The following is a 19,067-nucleotide window of genomic DNA, read 5'->3' as shown; positions in this document are numbered from 1 at the left end:
AATATGTCAGAGGTGGGGTACTCCAGACGTGGACCTGTTCGCGTCCAGATTCAACAACAAGGTCGACAACTTTGTGTTATCTACAACAAGGGATCCGCTAGCTTGTGCAACAGACGCATTAGTCTTCCCATGGGATCAGTTTTCACTGATCTGTGCGTTTCCTCCAGTTCTACTTCCACGTCTGCTTCGCAGGAGCGAAAGGTGATTTTGGTAGCCCCAGCGTGGCCCAGAAGATCTTGGGTTGCTAAGATCATAAAGATGGCAGTATGCCATTATGGCCAGACCTTCTCACACAAGGTCCAGTATTCCATCCTACCTTACAGATGCTAAATTTAATGGTTTGGCTATTGAGACCCACATTCTAAAGGATCGTGGGTTGTCTCCTTCGGGAGTGTCTACGTTGATTAATGCCAGGAAGCCGGCTTCCAGAATCATTTACTATAGAGTCTGGAAGGCATATGTTTCTTGGTGTGGATCCAGGGGTTGGCACCCCAGGAAATATGTCATAGGTAGGATACTTGATTTCCTGCAAGTGGGATTATAGATGAAGCTGGCCTTGAGTACTTTTAAGGGCCAGATATCAGCCTTGTCAGTATTTTTTCAAAGGCCTCTGGCTTCTCACTCTCTGGTGCATACCTTTCTTCAGGGGGTAACACTAATTAATCCCCCTATCAAGGCACCTCTAAATCCTTGGGATTTAAACTTAGTCTTATCGGCTTTGCAGAATCAGCCTTTTGAGCCTTTACGTGAAATTCCCTTGGTTCTTTTGACTATAAAGATAATCTTTCTGGTTGCCATTTCTTCTGCTAGAAGAGTATCAGAATTAGCAGCTCTGTCTTGTAAAGAGCCATATTTGATCATGCATGAGGATAAGGTGGTGTTACGTCCTCATCCTGATTTCCTACCAAAAGTGGTGACAGGTTTTCACTTAAACCAAGATATTCTTCCTCCTCCCCAGAGCCTCAATATAAGGAAGAGAAGGCACTACATTCCCTTGATGCAGTAAGAGCGGTCAGTGTGTATTTAAAGGCGCCCACTCAGATTCGCAAAACAGATGTTTTATTTGTACTGCCAGAAGGTCCAAAAAGGGGACAGGCAGCATCAAAAGCTACTATTTCCAAATGGATTTGTCAAGTCATTATTCAGGCTTATGGTTTAAAGAAGAGAATTCCTCCTTTTCATTAGTAGTTATGTACACATAGCAATATGTGGCTATATACACTATATTACCAAAAGTATTGGGACACCTGCCTTTACATGGCATCTTTGTCTTAGTCTGTAGGATTCAATATTGCGTTGGCCTACCCTTTGCAGCTATAACGGCTTCAACTCTTCTGGAAAGGCTGGCTACAAGGTTTAGGAGTGTGTCTATGAGAATGTTTGACCAATCTTCCAGAAGCGCATTTGTGAGCTCAGGCACTTCTCTGAACGAGAATGCCTGGCCCGCAGTCTCCACTCCAATTCATCCCTAAGGTTTTCCATCAGATTGAGGTCAGGACTCTGTGCAGGCCAGTCAAGCTCCTCCACCCCAAACTCATTCTTCCATGTCTTTATGGACCCTGCTTTGTGCACTGGTGCGCAGTCATGTTGGAACAGGGAGGGGCCATCCCCAAACTTTTCCCACAAAGGGGCCAAGCCCAACCCCTGAAAAACAACCCTGTATCATAATCCCCCCCTCCACCAATTGATTTGGACCAGTTCCCCAAGCAAGGGCCATAAAGATTTGAATCAGTGAGTTTGGGATGGAGGAGCTTGACTGGCCTGCACGGATTCCTGACTTCAAACCGATAGAATACCTTTGGGATGAATTTGAGCAGAGAATGGTTAAACATTTCCATAGATGCACTCCTAAACCTTGTGGACAGCCTTCCCAAACGAGTTATAGCTGTTCTAGCGGCAAAGGGTGGGCCAACTCAATATTGAACCATAAGGACTAAGGTTGCCATTAAACTTCACGTGTGTAAAGGCAGGCATCCCAATACTTTTGATAATATAGTTTATGTATATGCAATATAGAATTGTAGCTAAAGGAAAAAATGATAAATTATAATGCTGTTTAAGGTTCCCGTGGGCACTCTTTTTAGTTGTAGCTCTGGTGGTTGCCTAGTTAGTTACTTTTATTTGTTGGCCCACCCCTCATTGTGGCTCTGCTTTGGGACATTCATATCGGTCTTGAATATGAAGAAGAGAGAAGCTAAGCTGTGTCTGTCAATGAACAAAAGAGAAAACTGGATTTTTTGCTACCCACCTTAAAATCCCATTTTTTGAGTTCACAGCGCCCACCCCTCTGTTGGAGAATTACTTCTGACACTACTTTAGTATGAACTGGCTTGCCTATGCAGAGAGGGGATTTTATTCAGTAAAAAACTGCCCACAGGAGGTGCCTGTTCTTTTCTGCCTAGTGTCCTCCTGGTAGCTAGTGCTATAAAATTCTATCAGTCTTGAATATAAAGAAGAGAGAATCTGTGTCCGTCAGTGAACTTGGAGAAAGGTATTTTAGGATGAGTAACAAAAAAAAAATCAATTTTTTTCATGTTAGTGCTTTAAAATAATTTTTTTTTTTTTTTGTCATTTTCTATTTCCAGATTGAAAATATCAGACGAAAACACAACTATCTACCATTCATTATGGAGTTATTAAAAACTTTGGCAGAACACCAACAATTAATACCGCTAGTAGAAAAGGTAAGCAGGAACTGAAAGGTTTTTCTACCGCAAACGTAGAACTAAACTGTAAACTATAAACCACAAAAACCATGTATAATTCAGTTGTAGATTATGATGTGTTTTTTTTTCTTTTTTAATCAAATAATAAAAAAAAATAATTAGAAACGTGTTATTTTTTTTTTTTTGTTTTTGTTTTTTTCTGTGCTGTCAGAAGAAGATGAACAAAGATCTTGACAGATGACCCTCCCTCTCCATGAAAAGCAGTAGGCAATTTCCATTGAAACAGATAATACTTAAAACGGAGTTCCAGTCGTTTTTGTGTTTATTAAAAGTAAGTAGCTACAAAAAATGTAGCTGCTGACTTTTAATAAACCCACACTCACCTGTCCCGTGATCCAGCAATGCGGCCGCCTGAACCCTTGGTTCTCCCCTTTGCATCTCCCTGGCATCACAAGTGTGGGCACCCGGCTATGACTGCTTGCAGCTTCACAGCTTTGTGCACATGCATAAGTTGGCCAGGAAATCTTGCACCAGTGGCGTGTCCCAGAAGGTTGCAGAACGGCACGGGGAGAGGAGAACTCCAGCTCAAGTTGCCTAGGTGACCCAGGCAGAAGTGTGAGCTGGGGTACCTGTCAAAACTAGGAACCCACTCCCCCCACCCCAAAAAATTACATGCCAAATCTGGCATGTAAGCTGGCGAGGAGTCCTTAAAGTGGAACTTCAATTTTTGATGGGAACTCTGATTAAGGCAGGCCATAGATGGATTTAAATTTGACCAGTTCAGCAGGGACCAGCTACTTTTCAATGCATTAATGGCTGTACTCATTTGAGTCAATCTAATGCTTCACAACTCTCGAACAATGGCACAGAGGGGTGGATTTACATTTCCACCTTTTTGCTTTCTTGAAAGGTTATTTTTTTTTCTCTGGACAAGATCAATTAACATGAGATTTCCAGAGTTTAAATGTAGGGGAATTGGGAGAGAGACATCTTTTGTAATCAGTTTCAATGCTAGAAAAAAAAGCCTTGTGGCAGAGGTTAAAATATCAGGTTGGTAGAATTTATAATTGGAATGTTTTTACAGTGCCTTAATGTATTCATACCCCTTGAAATTTTCCACATTTTGTCATGTTACAACCAAAATCGTAAATGTATTTTATGGGGATTTATGTGATCAGCACAAAGTGGCACATAATTGTAGGGCTGCAACTAACGATTATTTTCATAATCGATTAGTTGGCCGATTATTCGATCGGTTAATAAACTTAAACAAAGTGTGGTTTATAATTTAGTTAATATGCAACATTAAAAAAAAAGCAATTTATTCTTAAATATCTCTATGCAGTGGTAAATATAAATAACCAACTATATGGTTAGAGAGCAAAATCTCTAATCCACTCTGAGATTTTCTTTTGTTCTTTTTAGTTTAGTTTGTGGGGGTCAAATTGATGTTCATTTTCAACCACAGTGACGGGAAAATTTAGAAATCGAAAACTGCTTGGTGAAAGGAATTTTCAGACAGTGTATGTGGTTTTCGTTCAGAAATTACATTCATTTTAAAAACAGAATATTAAAAACAAGTAAAAATTTCAAAACCACATTCTTTCATTCAGCGAATGCACAAAGATTTTTCGTCTGAAAATTGATCCGTGTGGCCAGCATAAGGCTCGGTATAAAAGAAAAATTGGACTACCGGCGCACTAGGAATGCACAATATAAAATAAAAAAGTTTATCTGTTTGCTGCAACCTTGTATAGAAATATCACTATGTGAGTCAATCTAATTTACATACATATATAACGAGGGTTGCGCTAACTTCATTTTCTATTATATTAACCTATTTCCAAAGACACATTCGATAGAGTCTAAGCCCTGTGATTCAAATTATGAACCTGTGAATAGGTTAATACCACTACCAAAAGCACACCGCTTTTACAAACTATAAACCCAAAAAATGTGATGGTAGCACTGCAGGGTATGCCTGTCAACTAGGTCACCAACCTCTGCACTGGTATCAAATATTTAAAAGAATATATATATAATTTATCCTACTCAGACCACAAATAACTAAAATACCCAAAATGATATTGTTGTGAATCAGAGTAATCCACAAAAAACAACTCCCACACCTAAATCTACTAATACCTCATTTAGTGAAGAACCAGAAGGGGAATAATACATCAAAACCCCCAACCCCCCCAGCGGGCAATCAGTTTACTAGACCCTGGAGGGGTGGATATAGAGGAAGGGGAGGAGGCTATTTCAACCCCAATTATGGACCCCCACACTGGCAGGGGGAATGGAGGGAGCCCTACAGACCCCCAATGCCAGTCTTCCAAACCAGCAGAGGAGGGTGGGACAGAACTCCACAGGAGGGAATGAGAAGAGAAAACCAGCGAGAAGGAGAGGGTGTAGAGGTGGAGGCAAAAAGAAAAAGAGAGAGTTAGGTCATGGAATATTTAATTTAACAGATATAGTGTTCTCCCAAGAAGAACTACTAGTATTTGACAAAGGAAATTAAATATGCCCCCAATAAACCTTTCAATCAGTTTGAGGCGTTTATTGATTTACAGAAATGTATCAGAAAGTTGCATTTAAAGAAACATTTTTTAGAAAAAGGGGAAAGTAAAAAGCAATCATTGAATTCAGTTTATATGCATAGTGGTTTAAAAAATAAGTCCACGTTCAATCCTATTATCCAGTTCTAGTCAGCACATCGAGGTTTTCAAAAAAATGGTGGAAAAGGAGATAAAAAATATAGTACCAGAAAAACCAAAAAGGAATGACAGGGTATGGCAAGGAATAAAGAAGTTGGAAAAACGTAAGAACATAGTAATATGACCTGCGGATAAAGGGGGAGGATTGGTGGTGTTAACTAAGGAGGACTATGGGATGGAGCTCAATAAATTAGTAATAGACGAGACAACCTATCAGGAGCTGAAGAGAAATCCCAATAAAGAGTTTAGATCTAAGTTAAAAGAATTCTTAAATAAAGGCATTGCAGATAAAATATTAAACAAGAAAGAGGGGTGCTACCTGTTTCCGGATACACCGATGGTTCCGGTTATCAGGTACCGAAAGTCCATAAAAATAAAACAAGGCCACCAGGTAATCAGTGGCATAGGGTCAGTCTATTAGAGATTGGGGGAATACTTGGATGTATTCCTGCAACCATTAGAAGGGAAGGGACAAGCTTTTTTGAAGGATAGCAAGGATGTGATCCAACTTTTGAAAACGGTAGAGGTTGATGACTCCACGTTGCTGGTTACCATTGATGTGGAGTCATTATATACTAATATTAGACAGACAGCCCTGGCCGCGGTGGCATGGGCATTGAAGCATTCTTCTGACATGAAACTAAAACAGAGAAAGTTCATGCTGGAGGGATTGCGGATGGCAATGGGAGGTAATTTCTTCTGGCACTACCATAAGTATTACAAACAAATTAGAGGAGTGGGAATGGGGAACAAGTATGCTCCAAGTGTGGCCAACATTTTCATGATTAAATGGAAGGAAGAGGAGATCTTTGGGAAATGTTGGCCACACATTATTGTGTACAGAAGATTTATAGATGACGTTTTGATGGTATGGAAGGGTAGCCGGGAAGAATTGGATGAATTTGTCCAATGTATAGGTGAGAACCAGTACGGGATCAAATTCACAACTACTATACACTGTGAGGCGGTCAATTTTTTGGACCTTGAAATATTTAAAAATGGTAACAGACTAAATACTAGAACATACTTCAAAGAAATGGATAGGAACGGATATATTCCATACAATAGTTGCCACCACCCTGAATGGAAAAGAGCAATTCCGAAGGGACAATTTATAAAAATAAATTGTAATTTAATCACAGATTATTATAAACAGACAGAAGTATTAATTGAGAGGTTTACAGAGAAGGGCTACCTAAGGAGTGAGTTGGAACACATTAGGCCGCGTACACACGCGCGGACTGTTCGCCCAACTTTGTCCGCTGAACAGTGTTTGGGCGGACAGTCCGCTCGTGTGTGGGCTTTCAGCGGACAGTTTCAGCGGACAGTTGGACGGACAAGGTTTTTCGGAAATTCCGAAAAACTGTCCGCTGAAACCTTGTTTGAGCGAACAGTCCGCCCGTGTGTAGGCTTGTTCGTCAAACAAAGTTGCGCGCATGCTCAGAAAGGATTTTCACGCCGAAAGCTATAATGCAGTGTATAGGACGTCGTATTTTTCGTCCCGTCGTACGTGCCGTTCACGTCATCGCGCACGGTTTCAGCAAACTGTTCGTTCGTCGTGTGTGGGCATGTCCGTCCATGCTAATTTTGAGCGGACTGTTTGCCGAAACTGTTGGACGGACAAAGTTGGGCGAACAGTCCGCGCGTGTGTACGCGGCCTTAGGGACAAAGTAGGAATACTAGATAGGGAACAATTATTGATGAGTAGAAAAGCACCCCCCAAGGAGAATAAAATTTATTTTATTACAGGCTTTAATAGCCAGTACAAGGAATTAGAAAGGATTACATTGAAGCACTGGCCTATAATCTGCAATGACCAACATTTAGGGACAATACTACCTAGAAAACCAACATTTGTATATAGGAGAGCAAAGAGCGAAAGCCCTTGTACACACGGTCGGAGATTCCGACAACCAAATCCATCGGATTTTGTCCGAAACTGTTGTATACACACGGTCGGACAAAGTTGTCGGAAAATCCGACGTGATGACGTTATTTCGTTACGACGGAACTATGTTCACGCTAGTAGACAATAGCTTTGGTGTAGGAACTTTGATCTGAGCATGCGTGGCACTTTGTCCGATCGGAATTCTCTACACATGATCGGAGTATGTCCGATTGGAGCATTTTGTCGGAAAATATTTCCGGCAAGTTGGAAAAGTTGGTCTGATGGATATTCCGACGGAAACAGTCCGATGCAGACCACACAGTCGGAATATCCGACAAAACGCTCCGATCGGACACATTCAGAAGGAATCTCCGACCGTGTGTACAAGGGCTAAGAGATGTGGTTGTCAAGAATGTACCTGAACCCCCTAAAAGGCCAACCCTGTTTGATTATAAGGGCTTTTTTTAGATGTGGTAAGTGTAAGCCTTGTAGGTTGACCAAGGGGGGAAGAAAAATCACAGAATTCCATTCCCAGGTCACTAAACAACAATTTAAAATTAATAAGTTTATTACATGCAGCAGCACGCATGTTAACTACGCTGCTGGAGTGCAGTTGTGGGCTCCAGTACATGGGTAGAACAACTAGGACCCTGTCGAAAAACGTATTGGTGAACATATTGGGAATATCAAAAAGGGAGATAAATATCACAGTGTATCCAAACACTTTAGGGATGCACATAATAGGGACCCCCGCCATCTCAAAATTTATGCAATAGATAAAATTGAACAGAACTGGAGAAACATTACCATGCGTAGGGAAATTTCACGGAATGAAACCTACTGGATTTTCAAATTAAATTTAATGAGACCTTTGGGAATGAATGTGGAATTAGATATTGTTTTCTAGAAGATTACTGATTCAATGTTTACTACCCCTTTTTATTTTCATTTCAGTTTTATATTTACATTTTATATATTTTTTTTTTTTATTTCATTTGCACATTTTTTTTATTTTTATATATATATTTTTTACGATCATTTTTTATTTTTTTTAGAGATGGAGAGATGGTAGAGAGTGTAGTGTAATGAAGTGTAAATGGATATATTTGAGAGACCAATATATATACATAGGCACAAACCCTGATGTATCACCATATCTGAAATTATGACCTGCAATAGTGTTTTATATTTTATTTTTAAGAAAAGTTTTTGATCTTTATTGCAAATCAGCTGGTGGAAGATTAAAATAGATTGCCTAATAATGTAAAAGCTGCCCAGCCATGTACTTGGTGGTTGGTCTATTTACCATCTATTAAAATTTGTGGGGGCGGAACCTGAAGCATTGGCGGCACCAGCATAGGTGCACGTTGTGCTTGCAGGAGTAAAGATGGCCGACTTGTGACTTCCGATGACGTGTTTCCGATGGAGCCTCGTGGCTGGAAATACTAGGTCACAATAAAAGAGGGGGAACGGAACATAATGACAGCCACCTGATGACGCAATACCAATTTGCGAAGCTTGTAGCGGCCGTCTAAACCCCATATAATTTGGAAGAGAGGCTGGGACATATTCCTGGAAAACCACGTGTCACCATTGAAGGCTGTGAGCGGAGGGAGAGTTAGATTTGCTTCCACGTACATTGCTGGACTAGCTTGGTGCCGGCCGGGGCACTGGTCTATGTGAGTGCACATCTGATTTTAAACAAATTTTTAATAAATTTGCATTTATTTGCTACACTATGATGGTCCTTTGTATATCTCTTTGAGTCAACTAGTACCAGAGGTTTTACTTTTCGTGAGGAGAAACTAATGATGTGATCAGTGAAGGAATGGTTATCCTTAAATGAACCAAAGGCGAAAGTACAGACTAGGTCTGGTGAGTGGTCATTCTATTTGGTGGTGGTAGAAGCACTCGGTCGGTGTTTGTATTAAAGCACTTTGGGTTGAGACAGAAGCACCATTTGAGAAATTTGTAGGCACTGAAGGGACTGTTTATATTCATGCACTATATATATCTATGCACCATGCACTTTTTTTACAGGAGGAATTAATGCACTTTGTGACATTAATAGTATATTATGCTATAGTGTGGTTTATATTGTATGTGGTTTACAAAAAGTATTTTTGCACATTGTTGGAGTTGTTTTTTGTGGATTACTTTGATTCACAGCAACCCTGTATAATTTTGGGTATTTTATTTATTCGTGGTCTGAGTAGGATAAATTTTATATATATATTCTTTTAAATATTTGATACCAGTGCAGAGGTTGGTGACCTGGTTGACAGGCATAACCTGCAGTGGTACCATCAAATTTTTTGGGTTTATAGTTTGTAAAAGCGGTGTGTTTTTGTTAGTGGTATTAACCTATTCACAGGTTCATAATTTGAATCACAGGGCTTGGACTCTATCGAATGTGTCTTTGAAAATATGTTAATATAATAGAAAGTAACGTTAGCGCAACCCTCGTTATATATGTATATAAGGCTCAGTATGCAGTTTGCTTTTGATCTGTCTCTGCAGTGCTTTTTGCTGTTCGTTTTGATTTTTGAGCATGTGATTTTGCTGTGATTTGTGTTTTTGCAATTTTTTTGGCCAATTTCTTGTTGGACATATTAAAAAACACAAATTGCTGCAAAACCCATTACATGCTTTTCTGCAGCTTCTCCATTGAAGTATATTTAACCAAAAAAGCATTGTTTTGCGTTTAAACAAAAAAAAAAAAGTCCTTGACTGCTTTTTTTTTTTAACCCCTTTATGTAACTGGCCGATTAATCGATTATGAAAATAGTAATCGATTAATTGTTGACTAATCGATTATGAAATTAATCAGTTGTTTCAGCCCTACATAATTGTGAAGTGGAAGCAACATGATAAATGATTTTCAAAATGATTTACAGAAAAATTCAAAAAGTGTGGCGTGTATTTGTATTCAGCCCCCCAGAGTCGATGCTTTGTAGAACTACCTTTTGCTGCAATTACAGCTGCAAGTCTTTTTGTGGATGTCTCTACCAGCTTTGCACATCGAGTGACATTTTTGCCCATTCTTCTTTGCAAAATAGCTCAAGCTCTGTCAGATTAGATGGATAGCATCTGTGAACAGTAATTTAAGTCAATGCCACAGATTCTCAATTGGATTTAGGTCTGGATTTTGACTGGGCCATTCTAACACATGAATATGCTTTGATCTAAACCATTCCATTGTAGCTCTGGCTGTGTGTTTAGGGTTGTTGTCCTGCTGAAACTCTGCCCCAGTCTCAAATCTTTTGCAGACTCTTAACAGGCTTTCTTATAAGATTATATTATAAAATATAAGATTGCCCTGTATTTGGCACCATCCATCTGCCCATCAACTCTGACCTGCTTCCTTGTCCCTGGTGAAGAAAAGTGTGTTCAGGGTGATGTACACTGTTTTTCTGCCACAAATAGCATTTTGCTTTTAGGCCAAAAAGTTACATTTTGGTCTCATCTGACCAAGATCACCTTTTCCACGTGTTTGCTGTGTCCTCCATATGGCATCTCGCAAACTACATATGGGACTTCTTATGGCTTTCTTTCAACAATCGCTTTCTTCTTGGTGCTTTTCCATAAAGGCCAGATTTGTGGAGTGCACAAATAGTTGTCCTGTGGACAGATTCTCCCACCTGAGCTGTGGATCTCTGCAGCGCCTCCATTGTTACCATGGGCCTCTTGGCTGCTTCTCTGATTAATGCTCTCCTTGCCTGGCCCATCAGTTGAGGTGGACAGCCATGTCTTGGAGGGTTTGCAGTTGTGCCATACTCTTTCCATTTTCAGATGATGGATTGAATTGCTAGGTGAGATTTTCAAAGCTTGGGATATTTTTTTATGACCTAGCACTGCTTTAAACTTCTTGACAACTTTATCTCTGACCGGTCTGGTGTGTTGCTTGACCTTCATGATGCTGTTTGTTCACTAAGATTCTCTAACAAACTTATCAGGTCTTCACAGAACACAGTATTTATATTGAGATTAAATTAAACCCAGGTGGACTTTATTTACCAAGTAGATGACTTCTGAAGGCAATTGGTTCCACTAGATTTTAGGGGTATAAGAGTAAATGGGGCTGAATACAAATGTTGGCCACACTTTTGAGATATTTATTTGTAAACAATATTGAAAACCATTTATCATTTCCCTTCCACTTCACAATTATGTGCCACTTTGTGTTGGTCTATTCCATAAAATCCCAATAAAATATGTATTCTTTTAGTTGTAACATGATAAAATGTGGAAAATTTCAAGGGGTATGGATACTTTTTCAAGGCACTGTATATGAATTTTTTATTTATTTTTTTCTATGTATTTTTTTTTTTTCTAGAACAGGATGCCCTCTTTCAAGAGAAAGACATGAAGGCTGTCCTTACTACTTGTCATTTCGCAAATGGTAGTTTACTGGCTATATACCCAAATTTGTGTAGCGCAACTCTTCATAAAATTAATAAAACATTTGCACTAAATTTTTATCACAAGTGCTACAAACCAGCAACCTTAAATGCAGAAACAAAGTGCAATATGTTATCTATCACTCTATTTTAATTGTGCAGAAAATAAATACATATTATTAAAATTCATACAAATTTCAATTCATGCATATTTCAATATATTTAATAATGATGAATGCAGTCTAACAAATGTCCAAAAAATATAAAGAATAAAAAATATAAATCAATATTCACAATCCAACTTCCAATCAAAGAAAATCGCAGCTGTGCTCAAACTGACTCCACCACCCATGCCTCTCTCCACACTATCATGAGCCCTGCTTTATCAGTAGGTCACATACCGTATTTTTCGGACTATAAGGCGCACGTAAAAGCCTAAATTTTCTCCCAAAAACGACCGTGCGCCTTATAGTCCGGTGCGCCTTATATATGACCTGTTGACATCGCTGGAGTTCTTTGTTAACAGTATCTGTCATCTTGACGTAAACCTTCGGACTATAAGGCGCACGTAAAAGCCTAAATTTTCTCCCAAAATCGACCGTGCGCCTTATAGTCCGATGCGCTTTATATATATGGAAATATCCATTTTATCAGCCGGTCGTTGCTAGTGCGCCTTATAATCCGGTGCGCCTTATAGTCCGATGCGCCTTATATATGGAAATATCCATTTTATCAGCCGGTCGTTGCTAGTGCGCCTTATAATCCGGTGCGCCTTATAGTCCGAAAAATACGGTACTCACTTTTCCCTCTAAGGCAGTGGTCATCAACCCTGTCCTCAGGGCCCACTTACAGGCCAGGTTTGCAAGGTATCTGAAATACATGACAGGTGATATAATTTGCTGCTCAGTAAAGTAATACATAAAACCTGGCCTGTTAGTGGGCCCTGAGGACAGGGTTGGTGACCGCTGCTTTAAGGGGATAGCGAGAGCAGTTGCTACTTTTGAATCCTCCCTGCCTCCTACCCAGGTGGATGGATGGGTCTCCGATATAACCAATATGCATGTAGAGACAAAGGGCACACCAACTCTAGTCTTCTCTGTTTAAATCTCTCATTACTGTAAAAGATAAAGTATTGCACTTACAACTAAAGCACCTATGGGTAGCAATCCTGTTGCTTGGTTCATGACTTTGTTTCTGCAAAGAACGCTTTTTTTTTTTTGGTCATATATAATGTTTTAGAAAAGGTATATGCTAATTGATCACACATGTAAACACATTAAAGGATAAGTTCACTCACCTTTGGGAAGTATGTTACCAGCTACACCCATATTCAGGTTGTAACATGCTCCAGCAGTCCCCCCCGCATCCCCCAATCCTCCCTCTGTGACAGTGGGCAGGGGATCTTCTCCCCACACGTGCTGACGGAATTTAAAAATAGTGCAGCAGTGCATGGCTCTTCCCACACAGCCACATTATTCATTCACAGCGATCTGTTTATGAATTGACTACAAGTACCATCTTCAGCCACAGCAGATGGTTGTAGTTCTCAGCCAACTGTAAGGGTGCTGGTGAGGGCTCTCATAGTGAATTGATTTTCCCAGTCTTCAGAAACTGCCGGTACAGGCAGGTGGCTATACTGAGAGGCTCTAGCAGCCTGACATTGTGCCCGTGATCTGCAGAAATGTTTGTTCGTTTTCCAAAAGGTGAACTTGGCCTTTTAAAGAGAATCTGTACTGGGAGAAATATGTAGCCTGCCATTCTTTAAAAAAAAAAAAAAAAAAAAAAAAAAAAAAAGGCTAATTGGTTAGCTCTCGTGATGAGCCACTGATTTCAGTCTTTTCCTAAGTCACTGATACATCATCAATATGAAAATCGTATGCTTGTTTTGAACCAGTGAGTATTGAAGTTATAGGCAGGCAGCTAGCATTTTTACAGTAAGGTCTACTGTGGCAGTTCAATTTCATTACAGGTTTGCTTTACCATTGTGACATTGGGCTGGGGATTTTCTCCCCGCACCCACTGTCAGTTTGACCACCTAGGTACTGGACACTTTCAACCCCTTCCTGCGCAGGCTAATTGTCAGCTTTCAGTGCTGTTATGTTTGAATATTTACTCAATCATGCAACACTGTACCCATATGAAAATAGCCCCCCATAGTTAGTAACACACCCCTAGGAACACTTAACCCCTACACTGCCACCCACTGGTTAACCCCTTCACTACCAGTGTCATTTACACAGGAATCACTGCATTTATATAGCAGTGATTGCTGTATAAATAAATGACAATGGTCCCAAATTTTTTTTAAAAATGTCCGATGTGTCCGACATAATGTCGCAGTCGCTTTAAAAAAAAAAAAAATCCTATTTATTTTAAAATTGTGTAAAAAAAAAAAAAAGTGATCACTTTTATTGCTGTCACAAGAAATGTAAACATCCCTTGTGATAGCAATAGGTGGTGACAGGTACTCTTTATGGAGGGATCGGGGGTCTAAAATACCCCCGATCCCTCCTTTACACTTCAAATTATTCAGATCGCCGTTTTCGGCGATTCTGAGTAGTGTATATCTTTTTAAATCCGGCACCAATGGCAGCCGAGTAAACGGGAAGTGACATCATGACCTCGCTTCCGTGTTTACAATTAGGAGACTGGAATGAAGCCGCTTACGGCTTCATTCCAGTCCCTCCCTAGCCGCTGGAAGCAGTGGATGTGTGATTGGTGCTCCCAATTGAACGGGAGCACCTGTAAGGGCGGCGGGAGGGGGGGTACGTCCCCTCCCGCTCCTCCGGCTCCTCCGGCATAACAGCCGGGCGGCTTTTAGCCGCATTGGTTGTTATGCCTGGAAAGCCAATCGCCCGCTTAAAAAACTGTACCGGGATGATGCCTGCAGGTGCAGGTGCTGCGTACGCTTGGCAGCAAGGGGTTAAACGAAGACACAGGCAATCAAACAAACCTTGGTCTTACATAGTAGCGTTGGAAACCCAGAGGGGACTCCATATGGCTATGTCCTACACCAATATCAGGCATATAACTAACAGTATGATTGTTGTATAGCACCACTGGGTCTTGGGTCGCCGGGTACTATCAGTAACCTTTATGTACATTGCCATTCTGACATCTTAACATAATGTGCTCAGTTGGTTCTCGTGCATGAGCAATTTGAGTCTGGGGCACCTAAGGGACCCCCCGAAGCTGAGGAGGGATCTGCCAACCATTTAGACCAAATTTTGCCATATTTGTTGGGACAGCCTCTATTGGCGTAAGGGTCTTTGTAGAGAGGCAGGCTATTATTGATTAGTTGTTTCCACACACACAGAGAGAGAGGAGCAGGGGTCGGTTTGCGCCAGCTGAGGGTGATTGCTTTGCAGGCGTAGAACAGCAGGAGTCCCACAAGCATGCGACCCGCTGCTGTAGGAATTAGTTGCTCAATCGGACCTAATATGCTAGTTGCCATGGTCGGTTGTAATGGTACTGAGGTAACCTGTCCAATAAAGTCTAGAATCTCCTACCAGTAACAGGCCATTGCTGGGCAGGTCCAGAAGATATGGGTGAAATCCACAAGAATCCCACCACATCGCCAGTACCCAGGAGGGGAGTCGGGGTTCATTTTATGCAACCTGTAGGGGATAAAGTATGCTCAGTGGATGATCTTGAACTGGATCTGGCAATCTCTCAGGGAGACCAAAGATTTAAAGGGGGAGTCCCAAATGTCGTCCCAATCGTCGTCAAGCTCAGGAATGTCACGGGACCATTTATTTATAAGCGTTTCCAGCGCCGGGAGAGGGGCGATAATCAGGTGTGAATACAATTGAGTTGGGTTTTGTTGCACAGTCTGACCGAAGGAGGACCTCTAGTGGAGACTGGAGCAGCTGAGGGGGGAGCTGGAGAATTGACCACTGAAGGCATGGGCGAGTTGGTGATATCTGTAAAAATAGGACCGCTGCACATTAAAGTCAGAGTTCAGTTTGGAAAACGGAACCCGGGATTGATTGGAAACGATCTTTGATATTGTTTTTATGTTAATTTTAGTCCAGGCCTGGGGCTCAGGCGTCCCCGTTACTTTTTGCTCTATCCCTAGAACCTTTTCTCTGTATGATCTGCTTGAACCCAGACATTGCTGGAGTTAAGATAAGGGATGAGTAACATAAAGTTTCTGCATATGCAGACGACTTGCTCTTCTCCCTCATTAACCCAGCAGTTTCCATTCCCAGTCTCATACATGAATTTGAAAAATACAACAGACTGTCTAACCTTCAGCAAATCGGAAGCTATGGGGGGGTGGACGTTTCTACTGCGTTGCTTCAAACTTCCCAATCCAACTTTAAGTTTAAATGGACGGTTACAGCACTGAAATATCTGGGAGCATATATATTTTAAAGATGTACATCCTGCCTAAATACCTAATATCTTATTCAAACTTTACCGATCAACATACTGTCTCAGTACTTTAAACACGTTCAATTTCTAGTTATCAAATTTATATGGACACACAAGAGACCATGCACTGCTCAATCCCAACTCTACCTACCCAAACATAGTGGAGGTATTGCACTTCCTGACGTATTCAACTACTACCAGGCTGTACACCTGGAGCGACTTGGACTGGTGCCACCATTTGTCTGACAAACTCTGGGTACAGGTTGAACAAGCCCAAACAGACGTCTCACTGAAAGGAGCACCATGGTGCTATGATCTCCCATCATACCGAAAGAGACACCCACTGATAGGCCCTACAGTACATATCTGCTCAAGGGTGTTTTGACAAAACCCGTTTCATCTATGGACTCTCCCTTGATGCCCATACTTGGTAACCCAGGATTTTCCCCAGGCCTGAGAGACAATTGTTTCTCTGCCCTGAAGACCAACTGCTTTCGAGCATTGCACTTCTTGCGACCAGATGGCTGGCCATCCAGTTCTGCATTAATGGAGCCCATGGGTCCCTTTTTCACCTGCTGTTTTGGAGTGCCTTGCAGCTACACAACTTTCTTCACTTTTAAAGCCCCCAGAGAGGTTCTGCAGACAGCTGTCCACATTTGAAGAGCATTGCTCTGATGATGGGCTGCTGCCCCAAGTGCTCTTGAAGATGTACAGTTTACTAAGTACCCCTCCGGAAATGCCACACTTACTCTGGATAGAGAAATGGGAGAGGGAGATGAACTGTAAGGTCACGGTTAGTCAAAGACAAAATCTGATTAGATTCTCACTGAAGTCATCTATATGCACTAAGATTCAGGAGACTAATTTAAAGATACTGACATGATGGTACCATAGCCCACAGCTGTTAAAGAATTCTATCCCGATATGCCAGACCACTGCTGGGGATGCCAGGAGGAGAGAGGTACAATGCTACACATTTTCTGGCCCTGTCCAAAGATAACACCATACTGGAAGGAAGTACAGTCCAGCCTTTTTCTTACTACACGTTGCGTCCATTCCAGCTAAAAGATATAATAAATCCATCTTACGACACCTAGTTAATGCGGCTAAAACATGTATCCCTCTTAAGTAGAAAAACGCAATACCACCCACTGTCTGGCTCCATAAAGTGGAAGATCTCACAATGTCAGCACATAACAAACATGGGCCATAATCTGTGTTATGGAGATTGTGGAATATTTTTATATTCTCTGATGAGAGTTCGACCCTTCTCAATTCTGATGGCTGAGCATAAACATTACAACCAGACATTAGACGTCTATTTATCCATTGCTTACCCGGGTTCCCTTCGCCAATTAACCCCCGCCCACCCCCCCTTTTTTTTTTTTCCAATTCCCCCTCACTCTTCTCTCATCTCTACGCTTAATCTTGGCCATCTCCTCTCTGCTGCTACCTCTTTCTCAATTTAGAAAATGGTTAAGGCGACTCAGGACATTGTCATTGAAGTTTATCCTTTGGTTGCTATAATACTGGAATTATATCATCACCAAATGTGCATTGAATATGATATGTATGACTTGACTTACTATTCAGACAACTGTTTAATCACCTTAATGCATCTGTAATGGGTACACATGGTTGTTGTGAGAACCTGGGCCCGCCTTTTGTGGTTGAAATAAAATATTTGAAAAATTTTTTTTTATTAAAAAAAACAATAAAAAAAAATGTATATTATGTGATTTCTCACACACTGCATAGGCATACTTGCAACTACACCCCAAAACAAATTCTGCTGCTCCTGAGTATCGCAATGATACATGTGTGAGACGTTTTCACAGCCTGGCCACAAAAAGAAGCGCAATATCCAAGGAGCACCTTCAGGCATTATCCACTTTAAGACCAGACCTTCTGCTGACACTTTTTTTTTTTTTTGTTAAAAAAATTACCTAGATCCCCCAAATATATATTTTTGTAGCAGAGACCATAGACCATAAAATGATTTTTATCAAAGAGTTTTGCTAATTTTTATGTCACATGGTAAATGCAATTTTACACACGAACATATAAACACACTTTAACCACTTTCAGACCGGACCAATTTGCTGGTCAAAGACCAGACCACTGTTTGCGATTCGGCACTGCGTAGCTTTAACTGACAATTGCGCGGTCGTGCGACGTGGCTCCCAAACAAAATTGACGTCATTTTTTCCCCACAAATAGAGCTTTCTTTTGGTGGTATTTGATCACCCCTGCGGTTGTTATTTTTTGCGCTATAAACAAAAATAGAGCGACAATTTTGAAACAAACGCATTATTTTTTACTTTTTGTTATAATAAATATCCCCCAAAAATATATAAAAAAAAATTTTTTTTCCTCAGTTTAGGCCGATACGTATTCTTCTACATATTTTTGGTAAAAAAAATCGCAATAATCGATTATTGATTGGTTTGCGCAAAAGTTATAGCGTTTACAAAATAGGGATAGTTTTATAGCATTTTTATTAATTTTTATTTATTTTTTACTAGTAATGGCGGCGATCAGCGATTTTTATTGTGACTGCGACATTGTGGGGGACCCATCGGACATTTTTGACATATTTTTGGGACCATTGTCATTTATACAGTAATCACTGCTATATAAATGCAGTGATTCCTGTGTAAATGACACTGGCAGTGAAGGGGTTAACCAGTGGGTGGCAGTGTAGGGGTTAAGTGTTCCTAGGGGTGTGTTACTAACTGTGGGGGGGTTGGGCTTTCATTTAGTGAACACTGATCTCTGCTCCAATCACATGGAGCAGAGATCAGCGTCACTAGTTGCTAGGCAGAATGGAGAAATGCTGTTTACCCGGCATTTCCTCCATTCGGCCGCGGGTCCCGCGTCCGGACTCACGGGGGTCCCGACCAGCGCTCCCGATGGCAGGGCGGCATTGAATATTGGACCTACCTGTATGCCAATATGCCTGCCCGTGCCATTCTGTCGACGTACATCGTCGTGCGCTGGTCGGGAAGTGGTTAATGAA

At 41.0% G+C, this 19,067-nt stretch overlaps 1 protein-coding gene across 2 annotated transcripts in view; it reads left to right on the top strand.

Annotated features, from left to right (window-relative positions):
- UCHL5 (ubiquitin C-terminal hydrolase L5) overlaps positions 1-19,067 on the top strand; it is a 119,448-nt gene that overhangs the window by 94,563 nt on the left and 5,818 nt on the right. The window contains exons 10-11 of one of the 2 annotated variants that reach the window (XM_077452571.1): positions 2,586-2,684; positions 11,608-11,673. In XM_077452571.1, the coding sequence (XP_077308697.1) occupies positions 2,586-2,684; positions 11,608-11,640 (132 nt within the window). In that variant the 3' untranslated portion in view covers positions 11,641-11,673. The remainder of the gene's footprint in view (positions 1-2,585; positions 2,685-11,607; positions 11,674-19,067) is intronic. The other variant, XM_077452570.1, reaches the window with a different exon arrangement.

Source organism: Lithobates pipiens, unplaced genomic scaffold (assembly GCF_037356315.1).
Source record: "Lithobates pipiens isolate NorthernLeopardFrog02 unplaced genomic scaffold, aLitPip1_a1.2 Scaffold_23, whole genome shotgun sequence".
In the NCBI taxonomy this organism is placed as follows: domain Eukaryota; kingdom Metazoa; phylum Chordata; class Amphibia; order Anura; family Ranidae; genus Lithobates; species Lithobates pipiens.
This window is presented reverse-complemented; position numbering and strand designations above follow the sequence as displayed.